This window comes from Cervus canadensis, chromosome 13 (genome assembly GCF_019320065.1).
Source record: "Cervus canadensis isolate Bull #8, Minnesota chromosome 13, ASM1932006v1, whole genome shotgun sequence".
In the NCBI taxonomy this organism is placed as follows: Eukaryota; Metazoa; Chordata; class Mammalia; order Artiodactyla; family Cervidae; genus Cervus; species Cervus canadensis.
Window position 1 is genome coordinate 930,844 of NC_057398.1, and position 25,769 is coordinate 956,612.

A 25,769-nucleotide genomic window follows, 5' to 3' on the forward strand; every position below is an offset into this window, starting at 1 on the left:
GGAGAAGCCATATTCCTCAGGGACCTGGCTCGTGACTCCCTTCAGCCCTGAGGTGGAGTGATGGTGGCTTGTGCAGGGCAAACATTCTGCAATTGTGAATGGACCACACCCAAAAGAGAGCTACTTAGCAGGAGACACCAGCCTCCTGGGTTTAAATGAGCAGAATGGGTGGAAGGGGCACTTGCCTGCAGGCCTCCTGCAGGCCTGACTCTCACACACACTCCCTTACCCCAAGACCACCCCCGGCGCTGATCGCCCTGCTAAGCCCCTCCACCCCGTATCGCCCTCCCCCTCACTGACCCGCCTGCACTCGGCTGTCCCCACACGGCCACCCCCACACCCGCAGAGACCCTGGGACCACGGCAGTCCTGCTGGTCAGCCTACCCTCTCCAGACCTAGCCCGGCCCAGCCCCTCCTCTTGGAAGGCCGTCTCACCACCTGCTCGGTCTTCTGTCACAACGTCCAACCACATTTCTCTTCAGAAATGCCCTCTGCATCCACTTGAAATACTTCACATGTCAGGTTAATCCTATGGCCTCTCTGACCTCATGAATCATTTTTAAAGACATGGAGAGTCTCCCTCATTGGAAGTGGGCTGGGGGTTCACCGGACTGCCACCCCCACCCACATACACATGGAGAACCTGTGGCCACGGGCAATGGCAACAAGAAAGCCCAAGGACACACAGGCCCCTGGAGCGGGCGTTTGATCGCCCCCGTTTCCAGGGACAGCACTGTCCCAGGGCTCCCTGGGGAGTCTGTCTCCTGCCCTCGTTTCTGGGTCTGAAGCATCAAATGCCCTGGCCTCCGTTCACCCCCAAGCCCAGCCTCCCCAGCAATCACACCACCAGCAACTAATACACTTCTCAGAAGCCATATTTCTATTACAGCAGGACAAGAGAGCAAAGGTGTAATTGGGCTCGATGTGATGGAGTGTGACAACTCACAGTTAGCCACATGTGTCATCAAGGGACGTGAACTGGGGACAGTTTATGCCCCAAAACTCATTTCCAAGAGACACCCAGACGGCGCTGACATCAGTGGCAAGGCGAGGAGGGAGCCACAGACTTGTCTGAGGGGGAGACCTTGGAAGGTCATCCACCACGCCGCCTCTACACAAACACTCTCCCTGAAAGGCTCTTTCTCTGCTTCTCTGGAGCGTCTGTCCAACGCCCTCACTTCACCCGTCTGATCACCTGCCTGATGTTCACCCTGAGTCCCGTGGCTGGCCCTGTCTGTCTCCACCTCTGATGCTGGCCACCTGGGAAACCCCAGGCACTCAGCCTGGCCTCCATCCCCTGCTCTCCGCAGCGAGGGTCACGGAGTCTTCCTCGTCCCGAATCCCTGTTCCAGCCTCAGGGGACGAAAGGCAGTCTGGCCTCTGCAAACCACAGACACTTTCCTGGGGCTCTGAGGAGGGCCAGCGAGATTTCCTCACCCAACCTCCTCATTTTACAGAGGAAGGAGCAGTGACAAAGAGGGAAAGTGAGCGCCGGAGGCCACCTGGGAACCACGCAGAGGTGACACCCAGCCCCTCTAGCCCCAGAGCCTGCCCCCAACGCAGAGACCCCCTCGACCACCCTGCAGGCCGCACGCTGCCGCACAGGCAGAGCACACCACGCCGGTGCCCGCGGGACCCCGTCTGCGGAGAAGGCCCCTCCACAGCCATGCGTCAGGGTGGGCCCCAGGACCCCACGTGCTGGGCGCCCCTGTCGTAAACCCTCGGGACACTGGGCAGCTTTTCCTCCACACCAGTTACCATAATCGTAACGAAGTGACCCTCTTTTGTTTACCGCCCAGTTCCCTCAGACCTGAGGGCTCTGAGGGCAGGGCCGGCCCGCTCGGTCCTGGCAGGGTGCCAGGACGCTCCTGGGGTGTGAGTGAGTGCAGGCCTGGGGCTGGCTGGGGGCACATGGGTGCAGGGCTGCAGGCTGGGGGCCTGCCAGTGTCAGGACGCTCCCCCCTGCCCCCGAGGCCTGGGACACAGAAGGGATTCCTGAGGCTGAGCGGTGCTCTGAGAGGCCCCTGCTCCAGGCGAGCCCAGCCTGCTGCTGAAAGGACTGCATGAGTCCACACGCTTCCATGCGTGCCTTTCCCCTCCTCCTTTCCCAAGCACGTGTCATCAGGGCAGGCCCAAGTCCTGTCCCACTGCCTCCTGCCAGCCCCTGCCTCTCAGCCCCGCAGCCCTGGATCAACTGCAGGAGGAGCTGCGGCCTGAAGGTACAGCCTCAGGGTCAAGTTCATCCTCGACTTCCAAGGAACGGCAGCGAGAGGGACCAGGGCCCACGGGCAGGCTGCCCACACTGCAGCAGGAGTGATGCGCTGTCTGTGGCACTATGGATCTTGCTCACTCTGAGCCACATGCCTGGATGTGTCCCAAACCCAGACAAGAGGGAAACGCTCTCTGAGAGGGAAGCCAGGCCGTGTGGGCTGCGAGGGGCACCGCGGATCTTTCTAAGGCCAGAGTTCAGGGCCGCAGAACTCAAGCCCTGGGGGTCCCCAGTGACCCTAGAGAGGCTCCAATCACTCCTGAGTTCTCTGCCCACTGGTCCAGCCCAGGGCCACCTCCAGTCATCTCAGGGGCACGGGGAGGATGAGCTGAATGGGGCAGAGCTGAGAGAGCAAAGAATTCCCGCTGCAGCTGGAAAATCCCGTGGAGCACGTCCAGGTCTGAACACCCACCCCCAGCAAAGGACACACTGCTCCACTGATCCCTCTCACAGGAGGGGTTGTCTTTTCCCGTCTCGGTCTCCCCCTACTCCTGGACTCTGGTGGGCAGCCCAGGACAGCTGACCAGGAAGCAGCCACGTGCCAGGGTGGTCCCTCACCCCACGGGACCACAAGGAACAGGACGTGGGGCCTCTGGTCCAGCGCTCACTCTCACCCAGAGGCCACCCTTCTAGTGGCTCTAGGCCTCCTGGCCCCACGCTCCACTCATCTTCCCAGGGTGATCTGACCGCAGCCTCTCAGAGCCAGAGGTGCGAAAGCCACAGAACAGAAGGCAAGACTTCCCGTCCTTCCCGCCTTGGAGCCCAGGGCGCTGAGTTGCAGCCGCAGCTGTGCAGATGCAGGGCCCATCGCGGGCCCGCCTGCACCTGGCTCATGGCGCAGAGAGAGGAGTGGGCCCTCGGCCTCGCAGGAGTGCCAGGCCAAGCTCTGTCACCGCCAGGGCTAGAGCACCGACTCTGCATCTCAGCCCCGAGGCCCAGGGCCCCCCGGGTCGGTGCACCATGCTGAGAACTACTATCCCAGGAGTTCATGGACTGGTGCCCCAGGCCATACCCCGCCTGTCAGTCTCCACTTCGCAATGAGAGCCTGGTCCCCACGTGGGCCATCCACTCCAGTCGCACACGAGATCTCAGCCGCAGGACAGGCAACCGTGGGGCACAGACTGGGGGGCCTTCTCGCCCCCTCCACACCCCAGGGGGAGCCGGGGCGCCTCCCGGGTTCTGCAGGAGTGGACTGGCTGCTCTCACTGCCTGTGCCCCACGGGCGGGGTATCCCTGGGAAGCGCAGACCTGGGGGTGGCTGCCCTGCCCCTGGCCCCCAGCAGCCCAGTGCCCAGCACCAGTGAGCGAACCCAGCTTCCCACCATGCCTCCCCTCCGTCTCCTGCAAGGCCAGGCCTGATTCAGAACCAGGGCAGCCTCATTAAAGCGGTGCCTCTCCTCCCCGGGGGAGAAGCAAACTGGGAGAGCAGGCCTATGCCCGGCACCTCACCCTGCTTCCCGTCCGCGTGGACCGCCACACCTGCACCTTCCTGGGCTCCCGGCGGGAGGCTGGGTGTCAGGTCCCCAGCCTCCTTCCAGGGTCCGAGCCCCCAGCCCCTCATCCCTCAGGCACGACCCGCCCCTCCAGGTGGGAAGAGGGAACCTGTGGGCCCGGCCCCCAGCCTGAGACAGGCGGGTCAGGGGACATGGCTGATGCTGAGGGGAGCTCACAGAGGGCTTCCTCCCTGCAGCAGCAGGAAAGCAGCTCCCCCCGGTCAGCTTCCAAAGGGAGGAGGCGCCCGACCCGCGGCCATCAGTTCAGAGCAAAGTCATCAGGAGGGGCTGCCTGCTCACTCCTTCCCTCCCCGCGCCTGTCGGCTATGACTCTGCGCTCCCTCCACAGCTGACCGCTGGGCAGCCTGCCCCGTGCCCACCTGTGCCAAGGCAAGCAGGACGCCTGGGATACCTGGGGGCCTATGGGCCTCATGCATGGCCTGTGGGGGGCGGGGAGCGGGAGGGCTGAGTGCCTCCCCAGGGCCAGGCTCACAGTTGCAGCCGCTACACTCCATACAAATGCATGGAATGGGGGAGTTATACGCTAATTGCAATATTCCCTAACTGCTGACTCGCCGGGGACACTGCTTCAGCCCAGTTCTGGAAGCCTTGTGAGGGCTCTCCGTGTCCAGAGGAGGCCCCGTCCCAAGCAGAGGTGTCCTCCCCACAAACACCTGAGGGGAGCTGCCCCCCACCCAGCCACAGTCCTACCCTGGTCCCAGAGGGCTGGGTGAGGGGCTCAGGCTTCCTGGCTTCTTGTGGAGGGGATGGAGGGCTGCCCACCCTGAGGGAACCTGGTTCTGGCGGGCAGCTGTCCTGGGCAGGGAGCGTCTCGGGGCCCAGCACCGCCCCCCGCCCTGTGGGCACCCCCAGGCTGCTGGAGAGGGTGTGGTATGGCCCAGCCTCCCAGCACCGTTGGGCCCTTTCAGTCTGTCCACACTGGGAGAGGAAGGAAGGGGCACGGTGGGACTGGTGGGGGGGTCCATCCCCCCTCCCCCCACCCCACCCCCGCCAGCCTGGGAGCGGGGCTGTGAGTCCCATGAGCATCCCAGCTTCTCGGACCTGTATGGGACAGAGGGGAAGTCAGACACTAACCAGACCCCAGCTCCCTCTCGGTCCCCAGAGCCCCAATATGCATGAGTGCCAGGTGTGCAAGCATACACGTGTATACACACACATCTATACACACACACACGTGCATGAAGACCTATATCCTGGCTGTCAGAAGAAGCCTGTAATTACCTAATCACGACCTTGTGAAGGCTTCTGGTGCCAAGGCTGTCAGAAAAGGCTGCTGAGGCCAGGCCCCAGCACCCCTCTGGTGCACCCACCACGCCTCCCCCCACCGCCCCTTCAGCTCAGGCGCTCCTGAGGCTGCCAAAGCCCCACAGCCAGTCCCACGAAATCCCCGCAGCAGGGGAGGAGGCCGATTCAATTCCAGCAATTCCATCAGGCGTCTGATGCCTGATTTCCTTCTTCCCCTCCCTGAGGACCCGTGCAGGTGGAGCGGCGGGAAGATGGGGAGGGGTGGCTGACGGGAGGAAAGTTCTGAGTGATCTGAGGGCCCAGAGCCGCGCCCCGCCCCGGAGCAGGTGCTCTGAGATCCTGAGCAAGTCACAGAATTTCTCTGGGCGTCCGTCCTCTCACTGTGAAACAGGGCTGCGGAGGCCACCCTGAGGGCCACAGGGACGGAGCTGCATGCTGTTCACCGTGGGGGTGGACTCAGGGAGGGGGAACCGAAAACAGCAGGTGGGCACCCAGCTCCGTGTCCCCCGCAGGGAATGCTGAGCTCCGAGGCCCGACCGACCGGCAGCCAGAGACAACCTGCCCTGACTTTACAACCGCAGCCGGACCCCCAGTCTGGGGCTGCCTGGTGGCAGCAAACCCCTGAGGTTCAGTGGCCATTATACTGGCCCCAGCAACTGATGCCCCACGTTCCTAAGCGGTCAGGGCTGGCCCCTGCCTGGTGTCTGGTCAGATGGTCTCCGGGCCAGACAGGGGGCAACAGTGGAGGCGCTCTAAGGAGGGGGCTCTTGGGACCCCTCTGTGGCCCTTGTATTTGGGGGTCCTTCTTGGTGGGTAACTTTGGACACCTGGCTGAAGCTCAGACGTCTTCAGGGGAGGGGCTGGCAGCCAGGGGCTCCCTCCGGCAGTTTCCGACCAAGGATCCAGATTTACCCGTCACTCTGGCCACCCCCTGAACCATCAGTGCAGGGGTGAAAATGGATTCTGGGACAAGCCGTTCCCAGAAATTAAGTTCTGGTAAGACACAGCTGGGAAGGCTGAAAGCTGGGGGGGCGAGATGCTGGAATGGCCCCTGAGGAAGTGACAGCTGCCCCTCCTTCTCTTGAGTCTTGAAGAAAAGCCGGGGGTGAGGGGTGGGCTCCCCTCAGTTGGGGAACCCAGAAAGAGCCTGGTCTGTGTGCAGAAGCAACTTGATAACGACAAGGCGCTGAGCTGGCTCCGCCACACTCCACACTGTTCCAAACACACTACAGGAATTAGCTTGTTTAATCCTCCCCAGAGCCGGGGTCACCCACGTGAGCTTTATCTCCATTCAGCAGACGGGGCGACTGAGGGCAGAGTTTGACTGAGTCGCCCACGGCCAGCGTGAGTGCCTCAGACCGACACCTGCGACGGGACCTCCTCCAAGGAGCCCACAGGCTTCCTGCTCAGGGGACGTGGGCCTGGAGCCCAGCTTCCCCGACCGGTGGAGGAGCAGTGCCAGCTGCGTGTCTGTGCGATGACGGTTCACGGAGGGAATTCAGGATTCTCTCTGTCCGGTGGGACGTGTTAACAGTCGCCACGTACTGAGAGCTTACCTACCCTGTGGCCAAGTGTCATCAGCTCTGTTTTACAGATGAGACCCACCAGGGCGGGTCAGGTCACCCCATTATATGCTCTCCAAGCAACCTGTGTGCTCGCCTAACACCTGTCATGGTTGTGGTTAATCACCCATGTAATCATCTGTCTAACTGAGTTACTCGCTGGCCTGTAAGTGCCATGAAGGCAGCAACCAGGTCTGTTTTGTTGCCAGCGCCAAGCACAGAACAGACCCTCAAAAACTAAAGGCGGAATGACACAGAAACTGCTGCGCAGAGAGGCTGAGGAACGTGCCTCGGCCCCTGGAACACAAAGTCCAAGCTGGCCGGGGAACGTGTGCTGTGTTCACACCAGTGTCCACAGTGAGCGGAACAGAGCCGGGCACAGGGCAGTCCTCGCCAATAAGCACTGGCTGAATTAATAAAGTCATGCTCTGTAATTCATGGCCTGGAGATCTGAACCCAGGTCTGTAGGGCTCCCAGCCTCTGGGCTTCCCAGGTGTCGTAATGGTAAAGAACATGCCTGATAATGCAGGACACGTAAGAGAGTCGAGTTCAATCCCTGGGTCAAGAAGATCCCCTGGAGGAGGGCGTGGCAACCCTCTCCAGTACCCTTGCCTGGAGAATCCCATGGACAGAGGAGCCTGGTGGGCTACAAGTCTATAGGGTCGCAAAGAGTCGGACATGACTGTAGTGACTTGGCATGCATGCATGCCTGCTTCCTATGTTAACACCGCCCTGTACCGGGTAAACACCCACGGCTGTTCCCTGTGGCTGCCGTTTCGGTTCAGAAAGCATATCCACATCACCCTGACCCCTGAGTTGTCTGGCTCATGAAAAGCAAGCCCAGCTGTAGCTGGACCTGACATTGGGAACGTCCAACGACCCAGCTGCAACGCCAGGTGAAATAGTTCCTCCTTTCCCACAGCCTTTGGCCACCTACGAGGACATTCTGCCCAGGGCGGGGGTGCTCTGCCTGGGAGGCGTCGCTGAGCCACTCTCCCAGCCCCAGAGCCCCAGCCTCCTTCCCACCATCCTAACCATCCCCCCGAACTCCCAGCCGGCCTGCTGCTCCTCCGCCTGCTTCCTCTGAGGGGTCCCAGCTGAGAGACGTCAGAGCCCAGGGAGAGCATGAAGGGGCATGAGAAGTCAGGCGTGCCTGGGGTGGGGCGTGCGGGCCTGGAGAGGACAGGGTGGGGGCTCCTGCAGGTCTCTGCCACGCCAGGGACAGCCCTGTGGCATCTGCCTGAAGCCGCCTGAGGGCGGAAGGCCACAGTGTAAGGTCAGGGCGTCTGGCCCCAGCTCCAGACCCCCCCGAAAGGGTCTCTCTGCCCCCGCAGGTGCACAACGAGGTACGCGCTGTGCCCGGGGATAGAGCCAGCAGCACTCAGATGAAGCCAGCTGCGAGCTCTTCTGTGGGGAAACACCAGCACCTTTCTCTTTCCCGGTCCTGATCTGTGGGCAGCAGACCCCGAAGCTGAAACACTGAAAGTTGTATTTGCATAACCTGCCCCCTCAACCTAAAAGCTGTTGCCTTAAGAAAAAGCCCTGGACTGCTGGATGAAACTCTTAGCAGAGTAGTCGGGCTCCTCCTCCCGGGGACGGGGGCCAGGTCCACATGAGGCTAGACGTGGAACACTTATCTCTTTCTCCTGCTTCAGCTTTCCAGAAGCTCCCAGCTCCTTCTTGGAGAAGGGGAGCATGCGAACCTTAAGCCTAACAGGTGCCAGAAAAAGCTAAGCCCCCCTGGGGCATCTGCCTGAGAGCCAACCTGGCAGAGGCTAGTCCCCGGAGGAGAGGAGCCCAGGGAGAGGACCCCGCAGCTCTGGTCACTCCCCAGGGTCGTGGAGAGCAGGGGCCCAGGCCGAGCTCTCTGGGCGGCTGCCGTGTGCCTGGCCAGGACCCCTGGCGCTGACTCACCTGGGTGCCCAGACCCATGCTGCAGCTTGCAGGGCCTGCCAGGCTGCGGCTCACCAGGACACCAGGCACGTCCCACTGCATCAGAGCTGCCCTGCCCCTCCCACTGGCCCCCGGGCTGGGCCTTAGGGGCCCTGGGGACAACTCTTCCCTCTGGCTTCTCTAGGGGTAACAGAGATGCAGCCTGGAGGTCAGATGTGGCCCTAAGCAGGGGGAGATGACTTGGGAGGGTTAAGGGTGCCCTGCTCTTAACGGTCACACCCTCTGATGAAGTACCCAGGTTCCTGGGGGCCAGTTCTGTGGAAAGAGGACATGCTGTTACACATGGGAGGCTCCCCTCAGGGGGGCAGCGGGGCTGGGGAGGACGCCCTCCAGCTCCCCGTCAGACCCTAGCCCACCTTCCTCTCTCTGAGTGTCCCCAGATCCTAAGGTCCTCCTGTCCCCCAGCCCACCTCACTCCAGGTGGGGAGCCCTCTCTCCTCACTGCAGTGCCCCCTCCTGGGTCAGCGCCTCCTTGTCCTTGCGCTCCTGTATCTCTGCCACCACCAGGGAAAGCAGCTCTCCTCTCCCTGACGGGGGAGGGGGTGTGCTGCAGGGGGAGAAACCAGGTTTTGGTGCCCCCCACATCATGGGCCGGGGGGTGTCCTGGCCGCACCTGTGGCGTGTGGGGATGAAAATGGGGAAGGAGAAGGGATAAGCCATGTCTCTGGAGTTAAAAAATAACCACTCTGTGCCCAGATTTGGGGCAAGAACAGAGGCGGAGGTGGGGGTAAATGATAGGGTCTAGAGAGGGGGAGAGGCATCTGTGCTTCCAGGGCCTGGGTACCCAGCAGGGAGGAGGGCTGGGCTGCCCAGTGCGGGGAGAGCTGCGGGTGGCGGGAGTGCTGCCCAGCGCGGGGGAGGGCTGCAGCGCGACGGGACGTCCTAGGTCTGCTGAGTCATGAGATTTGGAAGAGGTGAGGGGCGCCTGCACCCCCTGGCATCCCTGCCCCAGCTCCTCCGGACCCTCTATTGCAGACCACACCCGTGGCTTGCCTCCGCGCCGTCTCCCCGATCTAGGGTCTCTACCTCCTGGAGCTCAGGACCCTCCCTGCTCCCCCCCACGACGGCGGGGCCGGGGGTCCCCGAAGCTTGAGGTGGAGGCAAAGAGAACCTCGGCTGGAGACCGCTCAGGCGCGCAGCGGTGGGCGAGACGGGAGCGGGGACGTCCCCGAGGCGCGGGAAGAGGGTCGGGGGCGCAGAGCCCGGGGGCGCAGCGGAGTCGGCCCGGCTCTCTGCTCTGCAGCTTGTCCCGGGGGACCCAGGGTGGAAGCTGCCCCCTCCTCCCGCCCCAAACCCGCAGAGCAGCTGCTCCCCGCCTCTCGGGTCCGCTCCCCAGACGCCTCATCTGGACGCGCGCAAACTCCCCCAAAGGACGGTGCGGGCGCCCGGGACCCCCGGCCTCAGAGCTCCGCGACCGCCCGCCCCCGGGAGCGGACCCCACCCGCGGCCCCTCGATGAGGAGCAGAAACTTCTGAGGAGGCGGTCGGCGCCCCTCACTGCGGCGGTACGACTCACCGGGGTGGCCGGCCAGGAGGGACCTGTGTCCCCGAAGTGAGGGCCGGCGGGCTGCCGGCGACGGCCGAGGGGGCGTCCGCTCGGCCCGGAGTCCCGCGGCGCCCCGGCCCCAACTCGGCCGGAGTGTCTTTGCCGCAAGACTTGCTGAGCTTGCAGCCTGCGCCGCGGCGAGGGAGGCGCGCGACCCGCCGAGCGCGCTGCAGTGCGGGGAGGTGATGGGGGCGGGACAGGGGCGGGGCCAGGAGGAAGTGGGGCGGAGCCGGGGCGGGGACCGGCAGGGGGCAGGGAGGCGCGCGACCCGCCGAGTGCGCTGCAGTGCGGGGAGGTGGTGGGGGCGGGGCCGGGGCGGGGCCTGGGCGGGGGCCCGGAGGATGGGCGGGGCCCGGAGAAGGGGCGGGAGGAAGTGGGGGCGGAGCCCGGAGGAGGGGCGGGAGGAAGTGGGGTAGGAGCCCGGAGGAAGAGTAGCCCGGGGCGGGGCAGAGGGCGGGGCCCGGAGGAGGGCGGGGCCGGGCGGAGACCGGCAGGAGGCATGGGAGGCGCACCACCCTTCGAACGCGCGGCAGTGTGGGGAGGTGGTGGGGGCGGGGCATGGGGCGGGGCCCGGCGGGGGCGGGAGGAAGTGGGGGCGGAGCCAGGAGGAGGGCGGGACTCGGGTGGGCAGGGTCTTGGAGGGGCGAAGCCCGACAGGAGGTGGGAACCTGTCAGAAAGGGGCGGAGTCCTAGGAGGGGCGGGAGGAAGTGGGGGCGGGGACCTGTGGGCGGGGCCCGGGGAGGGCGCGGAGACCGGCTGGAGGTGGGAACCTGCCAGGAGGGGTGGAGTCCAGGGAGGGGGAGGGGACCAGGAGGGGCGGGAATGGGAGGAGGGGCGGGGCGGGGGCGTGCGGGGGGAGGGCCGGGGGCGGGCCTGTCCCGGGCAGACCCGGGTGCCCTACGCGCAGCATCTCTGGACTCTCAGAGCCCACCCCTGACTCCTGCTCAAGGTCAGGAAGGGTCGGACCGGGAGCCGGGCCTCGCGGTCCTCACCCGAGAGGGGCTGTCTCTCTCGTGCGAGCTCCCCCTCAACGTCCCAAACCCACTGCAGGTCGAGGCGCCATCATTGGCCGCAGGAGGCCCGGTAGCCGTTTGGGGTCTCTGAGCCCCTCTCCTCGCCGTCCTCCTCCTCAGGTCATCTCCACCTGCAGTTGTCACCTGGAGGGAGGGGTGTCTGAGCCTCGAGCTTTGGTGAGGAAGAGGAGGACCCTTGGGAGGTGTTAAAGTTGCCTGGAGCGGGTCAGAGAACAGCGTGGGTGGCGTACAAGCACCGGGAGGTGGGAGGGACGGAGCGGAGGAGGACCGATTATCACAGGACAGGGCTTTCCACACGGGCTGGCCTCAGAGCTGAGGTGGGTTTGGGGTGGTTTGCGGTGGTTTGCAGGGAGCAAACAGCCCCCAAATGGTCCTATGGCCAAGTAGCTGCAGACAGTGGAGGCATGGAAGGGGCGGGGTGGGAAGCACCAGATGCTGCTCCCCCTTCCAGTGCCTGGAGGAGCAGCTCCGCACCTAGACCTCCTGCAGCATCTGGAATATCTGAATCTTCACGAGCTCTCTTGGAGTCAACTTGATCATCAAACGGCAGTATCTGCCTCTCCCAGAGATGGCCAGAGGGGTTCCTGCCAGAATGCGCCTGACCTGACCTCAGTTCTCAGTAACACTGCCTGAGTGAGGGGGAATACGGAGGGGGTGCAAAAGGAAAGTAAACTTTGAGGGAGGGGGCGGGGAGAGGAGCAGGGCTTTTCCATATCACTCATGGAGGCCGTCGCAGCCAGCTTCCCTCAAGGGGATAGGAGGCCTGCAGGGTCCTTGAAGAGGTCTGGAGGTCACCCCCACACACAGGGCAAGGGGCAGTGGAATCTGAATCCAGACCACGAGAGGCATCTGAGCTGACAGCTTCAGGCTGCTCACCCCAGCCGGCGTGCTAGGACTTTCTGCCTGGCTGGAGGGCTCCGGTCGTCCTTCCTGCTCCCCAGCTGGTGATGCATCTGCAGGACGCAGGCCAGAGAGAGGGCTGCAGCCTGGCACAGAACCTGGCCAAGCCGACTGGGCCGCCTCACTGCCTACCACTCCAGTCAAAACCTGTGTCACCTGCTGGCAGGGCTCCTCCTAAATGATCCCAGAACCCAGGGCAGAGGGAGCTGGCTTGCCTCCCAGACTATTTAGAGTCTAGGCTGTAGTCAGTTTGGTTAAATGAAAAATGTGACGTTCCTGGCCATGGCCTCCGCATTAATCCATCAGGACCAGTGGTGTCGGCTACAAGCCTGACTGGGAGCTCAGCACCCCTGGCACCCATTCCCCAGGCTCTGGAGCTGAGAGAAGGGTGGGAGGGATGCCCACCACCCACCCGTGTTACTAGATACTTTGCTTTCCAACAGTTCGTCCTTTGAAAGAAGAGCCTGTGGTCACCCTAGACGCTGAACTGCTGCTCAACTAGGCCATCAAGGCAATCCCTCTGTCTCTGTGAACCCATGAAGGCAGGAGAGGGCTGCCTAGTTTTGAGGGTTCTCCAGGGAGAACAAGCCTGCGATCCCCTGGTTACACGGCTTCACCACTTTCTGCTGAACATAACTTCCTGCTGTTTCATTTCTAATTGTCTCAAGCCGGATGCAGGCCAGAGGCAGGTGGTATCTCCCCATCACTGCTCTCCCTGGGGACCCAGCCCCGCTGCACCCTCACCCACCCATTGGCCACTCAGCTGCTTGCGCCCACCTTCGTCTCTCACAGGTCTGCTGGCACCTGGATTGCACCCCCGCTATGTTCTGGGGATGTCTCTGCCTCAGGAATCTTCCAGGTCCTCCTGTTGTCCTTAGAGCAGACAGAGCAGGCCCCCGCAGCTCCCGGCTCCTGCTTTCTCCTCACACCCCTCCCAACACAGATGTGCCCCCAGAGCTGCCCCCCCCCAATGCCCCATATACCCTGTCAGTCTCGGGAGCAGTTTGCATTGCTTCTGACAATTCAGCAAGCCTTGGTGAAGCTTCCACTGAGGCACCTGCCTCCCTGCTTGTAAGAGAGCAAAGGGTTTTAAAACTTCTGTGCAATTCTTGCCACTGAGGGCTTAGTGTCCTTCATCTAACCTGATTTGTAGATAAATCAGGTTTAAAGGTATTTTAATTTTACTTACACTAATATATTTCATACTCAACTCCACTTAATTTCTTAGCTATTGCATAAAAATGCTTTTAATACCAAAGATATTAATTCATTAGATGGGGCAAAAAATGAAACACAGATAAAGTTAAGTATCACACAATTCGCATAATATCTTAAATTTTAATTAAAAAAAGAAAACAGTCTCTAAACAGTCAGTGAAGGCCAACTCCTCCAGGAAGCTAGCTAAGTGAACTATAATTATTTATTCCCCATGTGATGAACAAACACAAGAGACGACTTTACACATGGACATCACCAGATGGTCAATACCAAATCAGATTGATTATATTCTTTGCAGCTGAAGATGGAAAAGGTCTATACAGTCAGCAAAAACAAGACCCAGAGCTAACTATGGCTCAGATCATGAACTCCTTATAGCAAAATTCAGACTTAAATTGAAGTAGGATAAACCACTAGACCATTCAGGTATGACCTAAATCAAATCCGTTACAATTATACAGTAGAAGTGACAAATAGATTCAAGGGGTCAGATCTGAGAGACAGAGCGCCTGAGGAACCATGGACAGAGGTTCGTGACATTGTACAGGAGGTGGTGATCAAAACTGTCCCCAAGAAGAAGAAATGCAAAAAGGCAAAATGGTTGTCTGAGGAGACCTTAAAAATAGCTGAGGAAAGAAAGCAAAATGCAAAGGAGAAAAGGAAAGATACACCCATTTGAAGGCAGAGGTCCAAAGAATAGCAAGGAGAGATAAGAAAGCCTTCCTCAGTGATCAATGCAAAGAAATAGAGGAAAGAAAACAATAGAATGGGAAAGACTAGACATCTCTTCAAGAAAATTAGAGATACCAAGGGGACATTTCATGCAACGATGGGCTCAATAAAGGACAGAAACGGTATGGACTTAACAGAAGCAGAAGATATTAAGAGGGGGTGACAAGAATACACAGAAGAATGTACAAAAAAGGTCTTCATGACTCAGATAACCAAGATGGTGTGATCACTTACCTAGAGCCAGACATCCTGGAATGTGAAATTAAGTGGGCCTTAGGAAGCATCACTAGGAACAAAGCTATTAGAGGTGATGGAATTCCAGCAGAGCCCTTTCAAACCCTAAAAGATGATGCTGTGAAAGTGCTGCACTCAATATGCCAGCAAATATGGAAAACTCAGCAGTGGCCACAGGATTGGAAAAGGTCAGTTTTCATTCCAATCCCAAAGAAAGGCAATGCCAAAGAATGCTCAAACTACCGCATGATTGCACTCATCTCACACGCTAGCAAAGTAATGCTCAAAATTCTCCAAGCTAGGCTTCAACAATCTGTGAACCGTGAACTTCCAGATGTTCAAGCTGGATTTAGAAAACGCAGAGGAACCAGAGATCAAATTGCCAACATCCATTGGATCATCGAAAAAGCAAGAGTTCCAGACAAACATCTACTTCTGCTTTATTGACTATGCCAAAACCTTTGACAGTGTGGATCACAAAAAACTGTGGAAAGTTCTTTAAGAGATGGGAATACCAGACCACCATATCTGCCTCCTGAGAAATCTGTATGCAGGTCAAGAAGCAACAGTTAGAACCGGACATGGAACAACAGACTGATTCCAAACCGGGAAAGGAGTACATCAAGCCTGTATATTGTCACTTTGCTTATTTAATGTATATGCAGAGTACATCATGAGAAATACTGGACTGGATGAAGCACAAGCTGGAATGAAGATTGCCAGGAGAAATATCAATAACCTCCGATATGCAGATGATACCATGCTTACGGCAGAAAACAAAGAACTAAAGAGCCCCTTGATGAAAGTGAAAGAGCAGAGTGAAGAAGTTGGCTTAAAATTCAACATTCAAAATACAAAGATCTTGGCATCTGGTCCCATCACTTCATGACAAATAGATGGAGAAACAATGGAAACAATGACAGACTTTATTTTGGGGGGCTCCAAAATCACTGCAGATGGTGACTGCAGCCATGAAATTAAAAGACACTTGCTCCTTGGAAGAATAACTATGATCTACCTAGACAGCATATTAAAAAGCAGAGACATTACTTTGCCAGCAAAGGTCTGTCTAGTCCAAGCTATGGTTTTTTAAGTAGTCATGTATGGATGTGAGAGTTGGACCGTAAAGAAAGCTGAGTGCCGAAGAATTGATGCTTTTGAAGTGTGGTGTTGGAGAAGACTCTTGAGAGTCCCTTGGACTTCAAGTTGATCAAACCAGTCCATCCTAAAGGAAATCAGTCCTGAATGTTCATTGGAAGGACTGATGCTGAAGTTGAAGCTCCAATACTTTGGTCACATGATGGGAAGAACTGACTCATTGGAAAAGACCCTGATTGCTGGGAAAGATTGGAGGCAGGAGAAGGGGACAACAGAGGATGAGACAGTTGGATGGCATCACCGACTTGATGGACGTGAGAGCAAGCTCCAGGAGTGGGTGATGGACAGGGAGGCCTGGCGTGCTGCAGTCCATGGGGGGTCTCAAAGAGTCAGAGACGACTGAGCGACTGAACTGAACTATTTATTATTCCCTATGCAATGAACAAAAACAATGAAATTTTAAAAACTGAGTCCAATAAAACTCAAATACCACAGAATGGGGAATGTGGGGGAGGACTTATTTCTAATTTTATACTGCTAGAAAAGTCACATCTTAAGATTCTCAGGACCACACCTGGCAGAGAGGAAGTGAAATAAATCCCAAAGATGATGATCTCAGATTTGATCAGATCACAGGACCTCGTGAATATCATGGGGACTTCCTCTTTTTACATTATTTGATCTAACTTTTATGGAAGCAAACATGATTTTTCTTTTCAAAGGGAGTAATAATAATAAACACTTAGTTTTATCTTTATATTCCTCCTTCCTCAGCGAAGCACCCACCAGTCTGGCGTCCCAGGTAAATGCATGCCTCTGAGCGGAGGCCCCGACGCCCCGGTCGAGAGGCAGCTTCTCCTGAGCTACCCCGCTCCTTCCGCAGACAGCCGCTGTCTTCCCTGAATCCAGAAAAGCACAGAAGGGGCTGTGTGCTGCTGAGTGCTGCGAGCTGGGACCACACCAGGCGGAGGACTTCTTTCCCAAGGGCGAGCACAGCTCTCAGGACACAGGATGCCCGCCGTCAGGGGTGAGAGGCAAACCAGCTGGGACCCTTCGTGAGTAACTCCCCCGGGGCCCTTTACATCCCCGAGTCCACGAGGCGTCCGTGCGTTGAGGCTGAGTCTCTGAGCGGCCGGCTGTGCAGAGGCTGTCAGGGGAAGAGGCCTCGACGGACGCTCGGCCGGCTGTGGTGTCCCAGGCCCCCCTTCCCTGGGCCTCTGCACGTCTGCAGCGACCCAGACACCCTCGCCTGCAGCCTCACCCGCGTGCCCTCACCCCGCCCCCAGCAGGGACGCTGTCTGTCCGGCACCCGCCGGCGGCTGGGAGCACAGAGGCTGACACTTGCACAAACCCCCCAGGGTTTGTGGCACCTGAGACCCCTGACTCCCCGGGGGAGTCCTGCAGAGACTGACCCAGGTGGCCTCCTAGAGCCTCCAGAGGGCAGCAGGAGGTCAGGGTGGCCGCAGGGTGACTTGTTTCTCCGTGGGATGGAGACCTCAGCACCTGCTGAGGTGCTGCAGCTCGGGGTGGGCGCGTGGGGGCCCTGGGATGGGCCTTGACAACAGGCGGCCACGAGGCTTCAGCGACAGGAAGATCGCCGCGCGGGGCCACTGTGCCGGGGTGGGGGTCACGCAAGGTCGGGGCGAGGGCTCGACCATGGCAGGTGGGCTCAGACAGGCCGTTCAGGCTCTCTTCACCAGTGAGCAGAGACTGCTGAAGGCGTCTACACACAGGAGCCCGGTCAACCCGCTCACGCCAGGTGGTTGGAGGCCCACACTGGCCCTCTCCCCTGCTGACTGCCCGAGGGGGCCTGCAGGTGGAACCGGCCCTTGTGGCTTCTGGTGCCCAGCTGCCTGGGCTCAGTCCCGAGCTGGGCTCAGCTCGCCTCCCACAGGCTTGGGTCCGAAGCGGTGAGCTCACTTCCGGGGACTGTGGGTGGGGGGGAACCCACAAAGGGGCTGCGCTGGAGCCAGGGTTTGTCACCGCTACCTCTGGCCAGCAAGGTTCACGACGGCTGTCCTCACATGCCCCAGAGGGGCAGACGGATGTTCCCAAGGACACCCAGTGAGCCTGGAAGCTTCGTCACTCAGCCTGTGACCCACCCACGGCAAGATTCAGGAAGGAGAGGACCCTGAGCCCAAGTCTCGTCTTTGGAGCAGGGCTTTGCGTGTCTGCTTTGCCTCCGGTCTGAGAGATCGCTGTGTGTGTGCAACTAGGTCCGTGAGCAACACCGCGGGCTGGGTCCTTTCTGGGTTGTGGGCATTGATGGGGCTTCTGCCCAGAGAAGACGGCCACCACAGAGCCTTGCTTCAGGCCGGGCCCGTCACCTGGATGTGCCGCCCTCCTGCCACTAAAGGTCTTGTTTTCTCCTGCTCACTCGCTAGGATCTCAATGGATATGCCTGGCCTGTGCCAAGTGACATGCCGTTGCCAACCATGGGAGGAGGTGCGGGGTGAGGACAGAGTGCCACAAGGGACGTGCCCCCCCATCGGCAGGGTCCCTGCACCCTGAAGCCGCAGATACCTGGACCTTAATAAGACAGCTGAAGTGCACTTACCAGCTGTCTGAATTAAGCAAACCAGTTTAGGAGAAAGACAATGTCCCGTCAGTTCTCTAAGGCCTCTCTAAGCTGCATAGGCTTTGTAGGGGAGTGTTTAGGAATTCCTCCTTGCCTTGGGGAGCCACACCCCGCAAAGGCTAGGCTTAAGAGTACACAGAGGCCTGTCACCTTGGTGTATGGGTCCAGACTGGGGAACCTGACCGGGCGTGAGCCCCGCCTGGCCCCTCGGCACCTGCTGGAGAGCCTTGGTCCTAGTGGCTGCCTGTCCTCTGGGAGACGATGGTGTTGCTGGCCGCACAAGAGGCTTTGGAGAGGGGGTGAATTCAGGCTCAGCTTTCAGAGAGCACCCTCCACGTATAAAGGACTGCGTTGGCTTCTGTTTCTCATCATTGCTTGCCGCCCCCCCCCCCCCAATACATCTCCTTCTGGTCATGCTGAGGGTCCTCAAAGATGTCTCCTCCACTCACAGCAGGGTCTGTACCCGAGGGTCCCCCTTGGAGGCAAGGCCTGTCCCTGCTCAGAGGAGCCCCGCCCCAGGACAACTTGCAGTCAGGGCTCTGAGGTAGGGGCGGGGGGCGGGGGGGGGGGCGGGGCTGGGGGAGGTGAGTGGGCCCGGCCTCCCCCTCAGCAGTCACAGTCAGTGTGGGGTGACAGAATCCAAGGGCGGCTCTCCTGACTCCACCAGTTGTGAAGCCCACGAGACCAAAGAGTCCCAGAGACCTGTTTCCACAGGCCCCTCTGCCCTGGACTCAGCTTCTCGGGGGCTGCGTCCGAGTTCTGTACGCCCCAAACCTACTAGCCTTGCACAGAGCCCAGAATCAGGGCCACCGGCAGCGTGGGTAGAAGGCCTGAGTGCCTCACCTTAAGTCCATGGCTGAGTCTGCCCTGAACAGAGCGGAATCCCTAAGGGGCCCCAGGCTGCAGGTGCGCAGCGTCGGGGAGGCCGGGCTCAGGGACCTGACAGGAATGTGGCCCAGCGCCAGCCCCCTGCTGCCCCCTGCCGCCCACCAACAGCCCTGCAGGCTCAGCGACCACATCAGCCACCAGGCTGCGGTCACCCGGGACAGGGCCAGGCTGGGGGCACAGCCTTCGCAGGGAGGAACCTGCAGGCTCCCCCCGCGACTGACACCTGCCTGCTTCCAATTTCAAGCTCTGAAGCTAAGGGTGAAGGCCCCACACCCACAGAGACAGCTCCTGGGGCCAGAGAAGCCCAGGAACGGCGCCCGGTGGCCACGGAGCACTGCGTGGGCCAGCACAGCAGGAGGGCCTGGCTGCGTCTGGCTCCTGAGCAAGGCAGACTCCAACGCTGCTTCCAGGGGGCAGTCTAGGAGGGGCTCCGGGGGAAGGAAGCTGCGGGGAGGGTCCCCGTCAGCAGTGCAGACCTCTGCTGGAGGCCTTGATCCCTAATCCTGCTCTTCCCATCTTCCAAAGACTGAAGCTGGGGAAGCTGACGAAGCTCTTATTGGTCTTTCTCCGGGCCAGCCCCACCAGCACCGGGCGCAGGCCGTGTGGTGTTGGGCATCTCGGGCAGCGGCCAGGGCCTTGCTGGCCCAGCGCTCGGTTCCCAGGCGCGCCGCCTCATTCCTGCCGAGCGGCCTGTGCTTTGCTTTCTGGACCCTGCCCCTCTTTGATGCAGGAAGAAGACCCCTCAGAGTTGCTCACTCCTGCTCCTGGAAGTTTCTTGGAAACTTGGGGGGGCGCAGGAAACAAGCCGCCACCTGTGTCCACCGCAAGGTCAACTAGACCGTCTCGAGCGTGACAAAGCTGGGAGGTCTGTGCCCAGCAGACCCTGGCCTTGCGGGCACCCGCAGAGGCATGTGGAGCCCCGCACCACCAGGGCCACAGGGCACGTGTCCCATCGATGCTGGGAGCGAGGTCGTGCCCCCCACTGGGGCGGGGGGCAGAGGGACGCAGTGGGCTGCCCAGCCCGAGGCCCGTGCTCAGAGCTCTCGCTTAGAGCAGGCACAGGCCCAGGAGGCCCACCCCACCTGAAGCTGGTGGCAGCTCTCTCACACGAGCCGGGACGGACACCACCCGCTCTCAGAACACCAGCCTCGGCCACTGGCGGGTCCCGGGAGCCTAGTCTCACACAGGCTGACCAGGGCAGAGCACGCAGCTCGCCACGCAGGCTCTCCAGCCCTGACTCTTGGGGCCTGCGGTGGGCCCCCTCTGGTCTCGCCTGTTCCTGGCTGTCCCCGAGTCTGCTGTAGTCACGATTTTTAGACGATTTGCATTTCTGGCTGTGCTGGGCCCTGCTTACTGCGCGCAGACCTCGTCTCCTTGTAGTCAGCGGGGAACTCTTGTCTGTGGCCACAGCTCTGGGTGTGGGGCTCCGTAGTTGAGGCACACAGGTTTAGTTGCTCTGAGGCACCTGGAATGTTCCCAGTCCCGGGACTTAACTCGCGTGCCCTCACTGGCAGGCAGATTCTTATCCACTGTACCACCAGGAAAGTCTGTCATTATGTTTTAATTATATAAACCAATGAGTGTAAAGAGTTGCTTTTATAAAAACTAGACAGAACTGCTTATAAAGTTGCTGTTAAATTTGGTATGGCTGAAACTTAACAGAAGATTGGAGAAAAAGTATTTGAATTCTGAAAGTCAAATTCCTTCACACGTCTAAATTCTTTATCCATTTTCATGGAAGCCCAAACTGCAAATTGTAGGTAATGCATGGCGATCACTGTGGAGAAAAGCCCTTGCCCCCAAGCTGTGATTTCCTGTTTCAGTCTCTTAAGTGGATGAACACAAGGCTTAGGTTTCACCCGCTGACTTTCTGATAAAACTATCCAACCCCCATCCTTGGCCTATGCACGAGGGGCCTCCTCCTTTGTGTTCCTGCTGGGATCACAGGCAGGAAGAGCCACCGCCTGAAGCCCCACCACGTTCCCAACACTCGACTACATTTGCTTCTAGGCAGACGGTGTCTTGGGCATTTATTTTCCATAGAGCAAGTAACCATGTTCCCTGGGAAAAGCCACTCTTAACTTTCCCGTGTTCCAGTTCGAGGAAAACAGAATAGTCCTCTGGCCTCTACTCACCTGAACCAGGCCCACGACCTTGCAATCCCATTCCTCCATCCGGCTCGGTGAGTCCTGAAAATAAGAGCACGGGGCCGCCCTTCCACCCAGTACAAGTAGCCCGAGACAGGAGAGGGGGCTGGGTCACCATCCGAAGGTTCCCCCCCACCTGGCAGGAAGGTGAAGAGGGACCTGTGTAAGCAGTCTTGAAGCATGGCAGAGTACGCATCAGTTTGGAAGAAGTGAGATGTACACATACACATGGACTCATCTGTTTTGGAACTGGATTTATGGCGGTGTCACTTCACACGAGGTCTTGTCCAGGCCGCTTCTCAGGCACTGCCCTGAGAAGCAGAGAGGGGCTCTCAGGAGCCACATGCTGGATGGGAGGATAGAAAGTGGGAGCCATCCCCCTGGTGCTCAGGGCGAGGCTCTGGGCTCCTCAGCTCCCTCTTCAGCTCTTCTTCCCAACAGGTCGAGTCCAGCGGAAGGGACTGCCGTCTCCATCTTTACACTGGGGACAGGCCGCTCTAACACGGGCCAGTGCCTGCCGCCGCCTGGCACAGTGACAACAGCAACGGGCTCGGGCTTGAAACCCTTGCTGTGCGCTCTGGCTCCTGTCACAGCAGAGCTACCTGAGGCCCATCTCTGGGGAACCCAGAAAGGACTCAGCCGGGAGCACCACCCATGGGCACTAAGCTCCAACCAAGGCGGATTCAAGCCGCAAGTGGGCGTCAGCAGAGTGCCGGGTTACCCATCAAGATCACAGCGAGACAAAGGAGAGGCAGGAGCCTGTGACAAGAGTCCAACCAGAGGTAGAGAGAAGCCAGGCTTCACCCCCTCCAGGAGGCACCCACTCTCTTCACAGGCTCACCCCCGTCCAGGCACCCAAAGGTCGTGGTCCTTTTTCTGGTGGATGTGATAGCAAACTAAGTGCATCACACATCACACTTCTGCCAAAACCCCCCAAATCCCACCAACGCCTCTGCCTCCTGTTACGAGCGCTCACAGGCACAAAGAAGCAGGCTTCTATCAACCCCAAGCACAGGTGGCATCTCTGGCTTTGGGTTCACTCAGGGTGAACAAGTCCCTACTCCCAGGGAGCTGGAATGAGGTGGACCTTCATCACAGAGCGCCCAAATCCCTGCCTTCCTCCAGGATGGTCCACACACAGGCGCGCCCACCGTGCACAGTGAGCAACCCCAGCATATGCTGGAAGGACAAACAGAAACAGTCGCAGATGAGGTGGCGCACGAGGTTCTTCGCCCACAGGCCCTCCTGGCTGAGACGCCAGTCTCACTCGGCCCTTCCCTTCCTCATGTGGCTGTAGACCCGAGACCGCCTTTGCAGCCTCAGAGCTCACACACGACCGCCAGTGTCGCGGTTGCACCGGGAGGTCTCTATTTTCACATCACACCGCCATGCAGGCAGGAGGCAGTGTGAGGACAGCGAGAGACACAGCAGGCCCGGTTCTTCACCAGCAGCAGACAGCTGTACCCGACACACCCCTCAACTTCAGTACCATCGTATATAAGAGGTCAGTGGTCTCACCTGGAGAGGGGTGGTTCACATACGCTCCAGCCTCCCCCATCCCTGAGGGGCAGAGCAGCTCTTCACAGGCAAGGCTCTGTCCCAGGAGCAGAGCAGCCTTTCAGCTTCCTCTCTCTGTGGAACTGGGGCAGTCAGCATCCTGCCCCGACGCCAGAGGCTCTAAGGATCTGGACGCTTAAAAAGGCCAAGGCCAGCAGACTGGCCCAACACTGTAAATCAACTACATGTGAATTTAAAAAAAAAAAGGCCCAAACTACCAACTCCAGGCCATACTCTGGACAGTCTTCTCCACTGCCCCCACAAACCCATAAGATAAGGAGAAATATGACGACAACTCTGGGAAAACTGCAGACGCTTCAGAGTCATTCTTAAAGAGATTTAATTATCTGAATTGCATAAAAGGGAGTAGTACACATGTAAATCTCTGCTACATCACAGACTGCTGTTGCTGTTTTTGTTGTTTGATTAAAGACCGCTGTTTCTACCCATCTTTGGGTTTATGGCTATAGAATGTAGGGAAAGCAGGTATTAGTAACCGGACAGGAAAAGCAAGCCAGAGTCTGTTCACCAGAATGTCTTCTCCACTGCAGAACAGGGTCCTCTGAGAAGAAAAGGTGTGCAAACGTTGGGAGCCACCTACGATCGGGAACAGCAGCGAGTCAGAGACAGGACGGCAAGTGGGAGGGGAGCCTGGCTGCTCACGAGTGCTCCCCGAACCCACCTTCTCCTGGGCCTCCGTGAGGATGCACTCTCCTGACTCTGCCTTCTGAGGTCCTAACCCGAAACCAACTTCCTGTCAATTCAAATATAATGAAGACATCATTCCCCCAAGGAGGGCTCATCTGAGGATTGGAATGATTTGCCAACATTCTGAGAAAGCTTATTTAAAAACAGCATGGCTTTCAAGACAGGTTCTGGTGCGTGAAGACGGGAGGAAAGAGGGGTCTTTGTCAGTGGGGACTGGAGGCATGTCGCCCACCAGACAGAGCAGGATACAGGAGAATTCCCTAACATTCACAGGCCACCACCAGCTGCTACTGTAGCCTGGCTGGGCAGAGGCCAAAGCAAGCCCCCCCTCAGGTTCTTCACGGCCCACAGGGAGGAGCAGAAGCAGCTGTAGGCTGATGGCTCTGAATAACCAGCAGGTAGGGTTACGTTAGGACCAAGGATTTATTCCACAATATAAACCGCAACACTTGATACAAGCTTCCAGATGAACAGGCGGGGGGTGGGGAGCCACAACAGCTGTGACAGGTGCTTAGGGGGCAGCCTCTTCTCTGTCACCAGTTCACCAGTGACACCAGAAGCCAGACGTCTGTGTTCTGACATCCGCCAGATGCTAAAGCACCAACACACTGTTTGCAAGTTTGTTTGGTTTTAATTCCAGCCACTGAAACCAACATGGAAGTTATTGCTTAGATAAATAAACCTAGTCTACCAGGAAAAACAAAAGTGGATAAAGAAAACAAACAAAAACCTCAAAAGTGAAAAACTTAAGCTCCCCAATATGGTAACAGAGTAAACGAGAGAGAAATTCCTCAAATGAGGATTTACTGGGCCCTTCTGGGCACTGAAACCGAGTTGGACTCAGCCGGTAAACCCCAGGAAGAGGTAAGATTTTAATGCTGTACATGAAAAGGTGCAAGCGCCAATCCTTCCAAACTGGTGGGAACCCCTGCAAAAACAGTCAGCGTTTCAAATCTCAACAACCACAAACAGCTCTTAAGGAAAAAAATACAAAAAGTGTCAAAAAATTTTGTCTTTTTTTTTTTTTTCTTTTTTTCAAAGAGTTCTGGAAAAATGATCCCATAAGGAATAGAAATAGCACCGTTTACAGGCTGGTTTGAACGCCAGTCCTGCAGCTTTGCTGAGAAACTGGGAGTCCCCGGGCCAAGTCCTGACTGAGGGGGCTCTGCGGGTCTTATCTCCGGCCCGGCGCGTCCGTCTCCGCACAGCGCGCACACACGTAGTCCTCCTCCTCGGCCGTCTCGGGAGAGACACCAACACAGACCTGATGGAACCACCGACTGCAGCTGCCATCACACTGGACCCAGTCCACCTGGTTACAGAGAGCAGGGAGACGGGGTTTTCAGGGGAGAACCGGCCCGGCGGCCGGGGCAGCCACTGCCCCTCACGGGACCTCCAGCACGGCAGCCCAGGCGAGCAGTCTGAGCTGTTCTCCACGCGGTGGCTGCACGGGCGAGGGCAGGCCGCCCCGTGACCAGTAAGCAAAGGGCACGACGGCAGCACCCCCCCACCTTCTGAGCGCCGGGCGGCGAGAGCCGGAGGAGCAGAAAGGAAAGGGCAGAGAAGAGCTTCTTCAGGAAAAGGGAGGAGACCCAGGCGCGCTGAAAGAGCGGAGACCCCATGGGCAGGCTGAGCAATCCACTCGGGCGGGCTCAAGGCAGGTAAGCAGGAGAGAGACCCGGCCGGGCGAGCTGGCGCTCACAGGGCTCTGAGTTAAGGGAACGCACGTCCTCCACGGCCCAAACCTCACTGACCTCGTCTCCTTCTGGCTGCAGGCAGCTCACGGCCGGGCAGATGGCGTCCTCATCCTCAGAGTCCTCCTGCTCCGAGGAGGACGAGTCTGAGGGCAGGGACTGCGTGTCGGCAGAGGGGGCCGACTCATAGCTACACTCTCTCTCTAACTTGAGACTGTCCGTGTCCTTGGGGTGGCTCAGCTTGATTCTCTTCTTTTTGGGGGCCCGCATTTTGGTGATTCGATCCCACCGCTCACTGGAGAGGCCTTCTTTTTCCAGGCGTCTTTTCAGCTTGCTCTCGAGGCCGCTGGCTCCATCTCGCTTCCCTCGGCAGCCGTCGCTCTGGGTGGAAGACGGCAAGCCCAGTTTAGCACAGTTTGCCTCTCACTAAAGCTGCCGTGTCAACACCCGCAGGCACGAGAAACAGGCGTGCCCCACTGAAACCCGGACAGGCTGTCCCCGCTCCCTGGCCCCGCTACAGGACCACTGGACTTCGCCGTTCAGCCTATCAAATACTGGAGAACAAAAATGTCACCAACGTGAACTGTCTCACATCAGCCCAGCAGTGCCGGGAGGGGGGAGATGCCAAACACACGAGCAAGTGCCTGACGTCCATAGAGCTTCTTGGGAGGTGGTGACCCACAGATGGCTAAGAAACCAGGCCAATACCGTCCTTTGTAAAGGACATCTCCGCCCTTTAGAGAAAAAAGGCGCTTTTAACTGAACACAGTTGGTAATGTGCTACACTATTTGGCATTGCAACGATAAAAATCAATCCTAAATGCCAGTGTCTACCCTTATGCTGTCTTCCTCCTCGGACTATATCTTCAGGGGTTAGCGATTTTGTTAACAA

At 58.8% G+C, this 25,769-nt stretch overlaps 2 protein-coding genes across 3 annotated transcripts in view; both read right to left on the reverse strand.

Annotated features, from left to right (window-relative positions):
* SYT2 (synaptotagmin 2) overlaps positions 1–10,228 on the reverse strand; it is an 81,876-nt gene extending 71,648 nt beyond the window's left edge. The window contains exon 1 of the mRNA XM_043485870.1: positions 10,059–10,228. The gene's annotated coding sequence lies outside the window, so the exon portion shown is untranslated. The remainder of the gene's footprint in view (positions 1–10,058) is intronic.
* A 12,570-nt stretch (positions 10,229–22,798) lies between these two features.
* KDM5B (lysine demethylase 5B) overlaps positions 22,799–25,769 on the reverse strand; it is a 70,316-nt gene continuing 67,345 nt past the window's right edge. The window contains exons 26-28 of one of the 2 annotated variants that reach the window (XR_006272521.1): positions 24,938–25,258; positions 23,158–24,495; positions 22,799–23,072 (exon numbers count right to left, since the gene is read on the reverse strand). Coding sequence is in view for 1 of the 2 variants with exons in the window: in XM_043484886.1 (XP_043340821.1) it covers positions 24,358–24,495; positions 24,938–25,258 (459 nt within the window). In the remaining variant the exon portion in view is untranslated. Of the gene's footprint in view, positions 24,496–24,937; positions 25,259–25,769 lie in introns of both variants that reach the window. The other variant, XM_043484886.1, reaches the window with a different exon arrangement.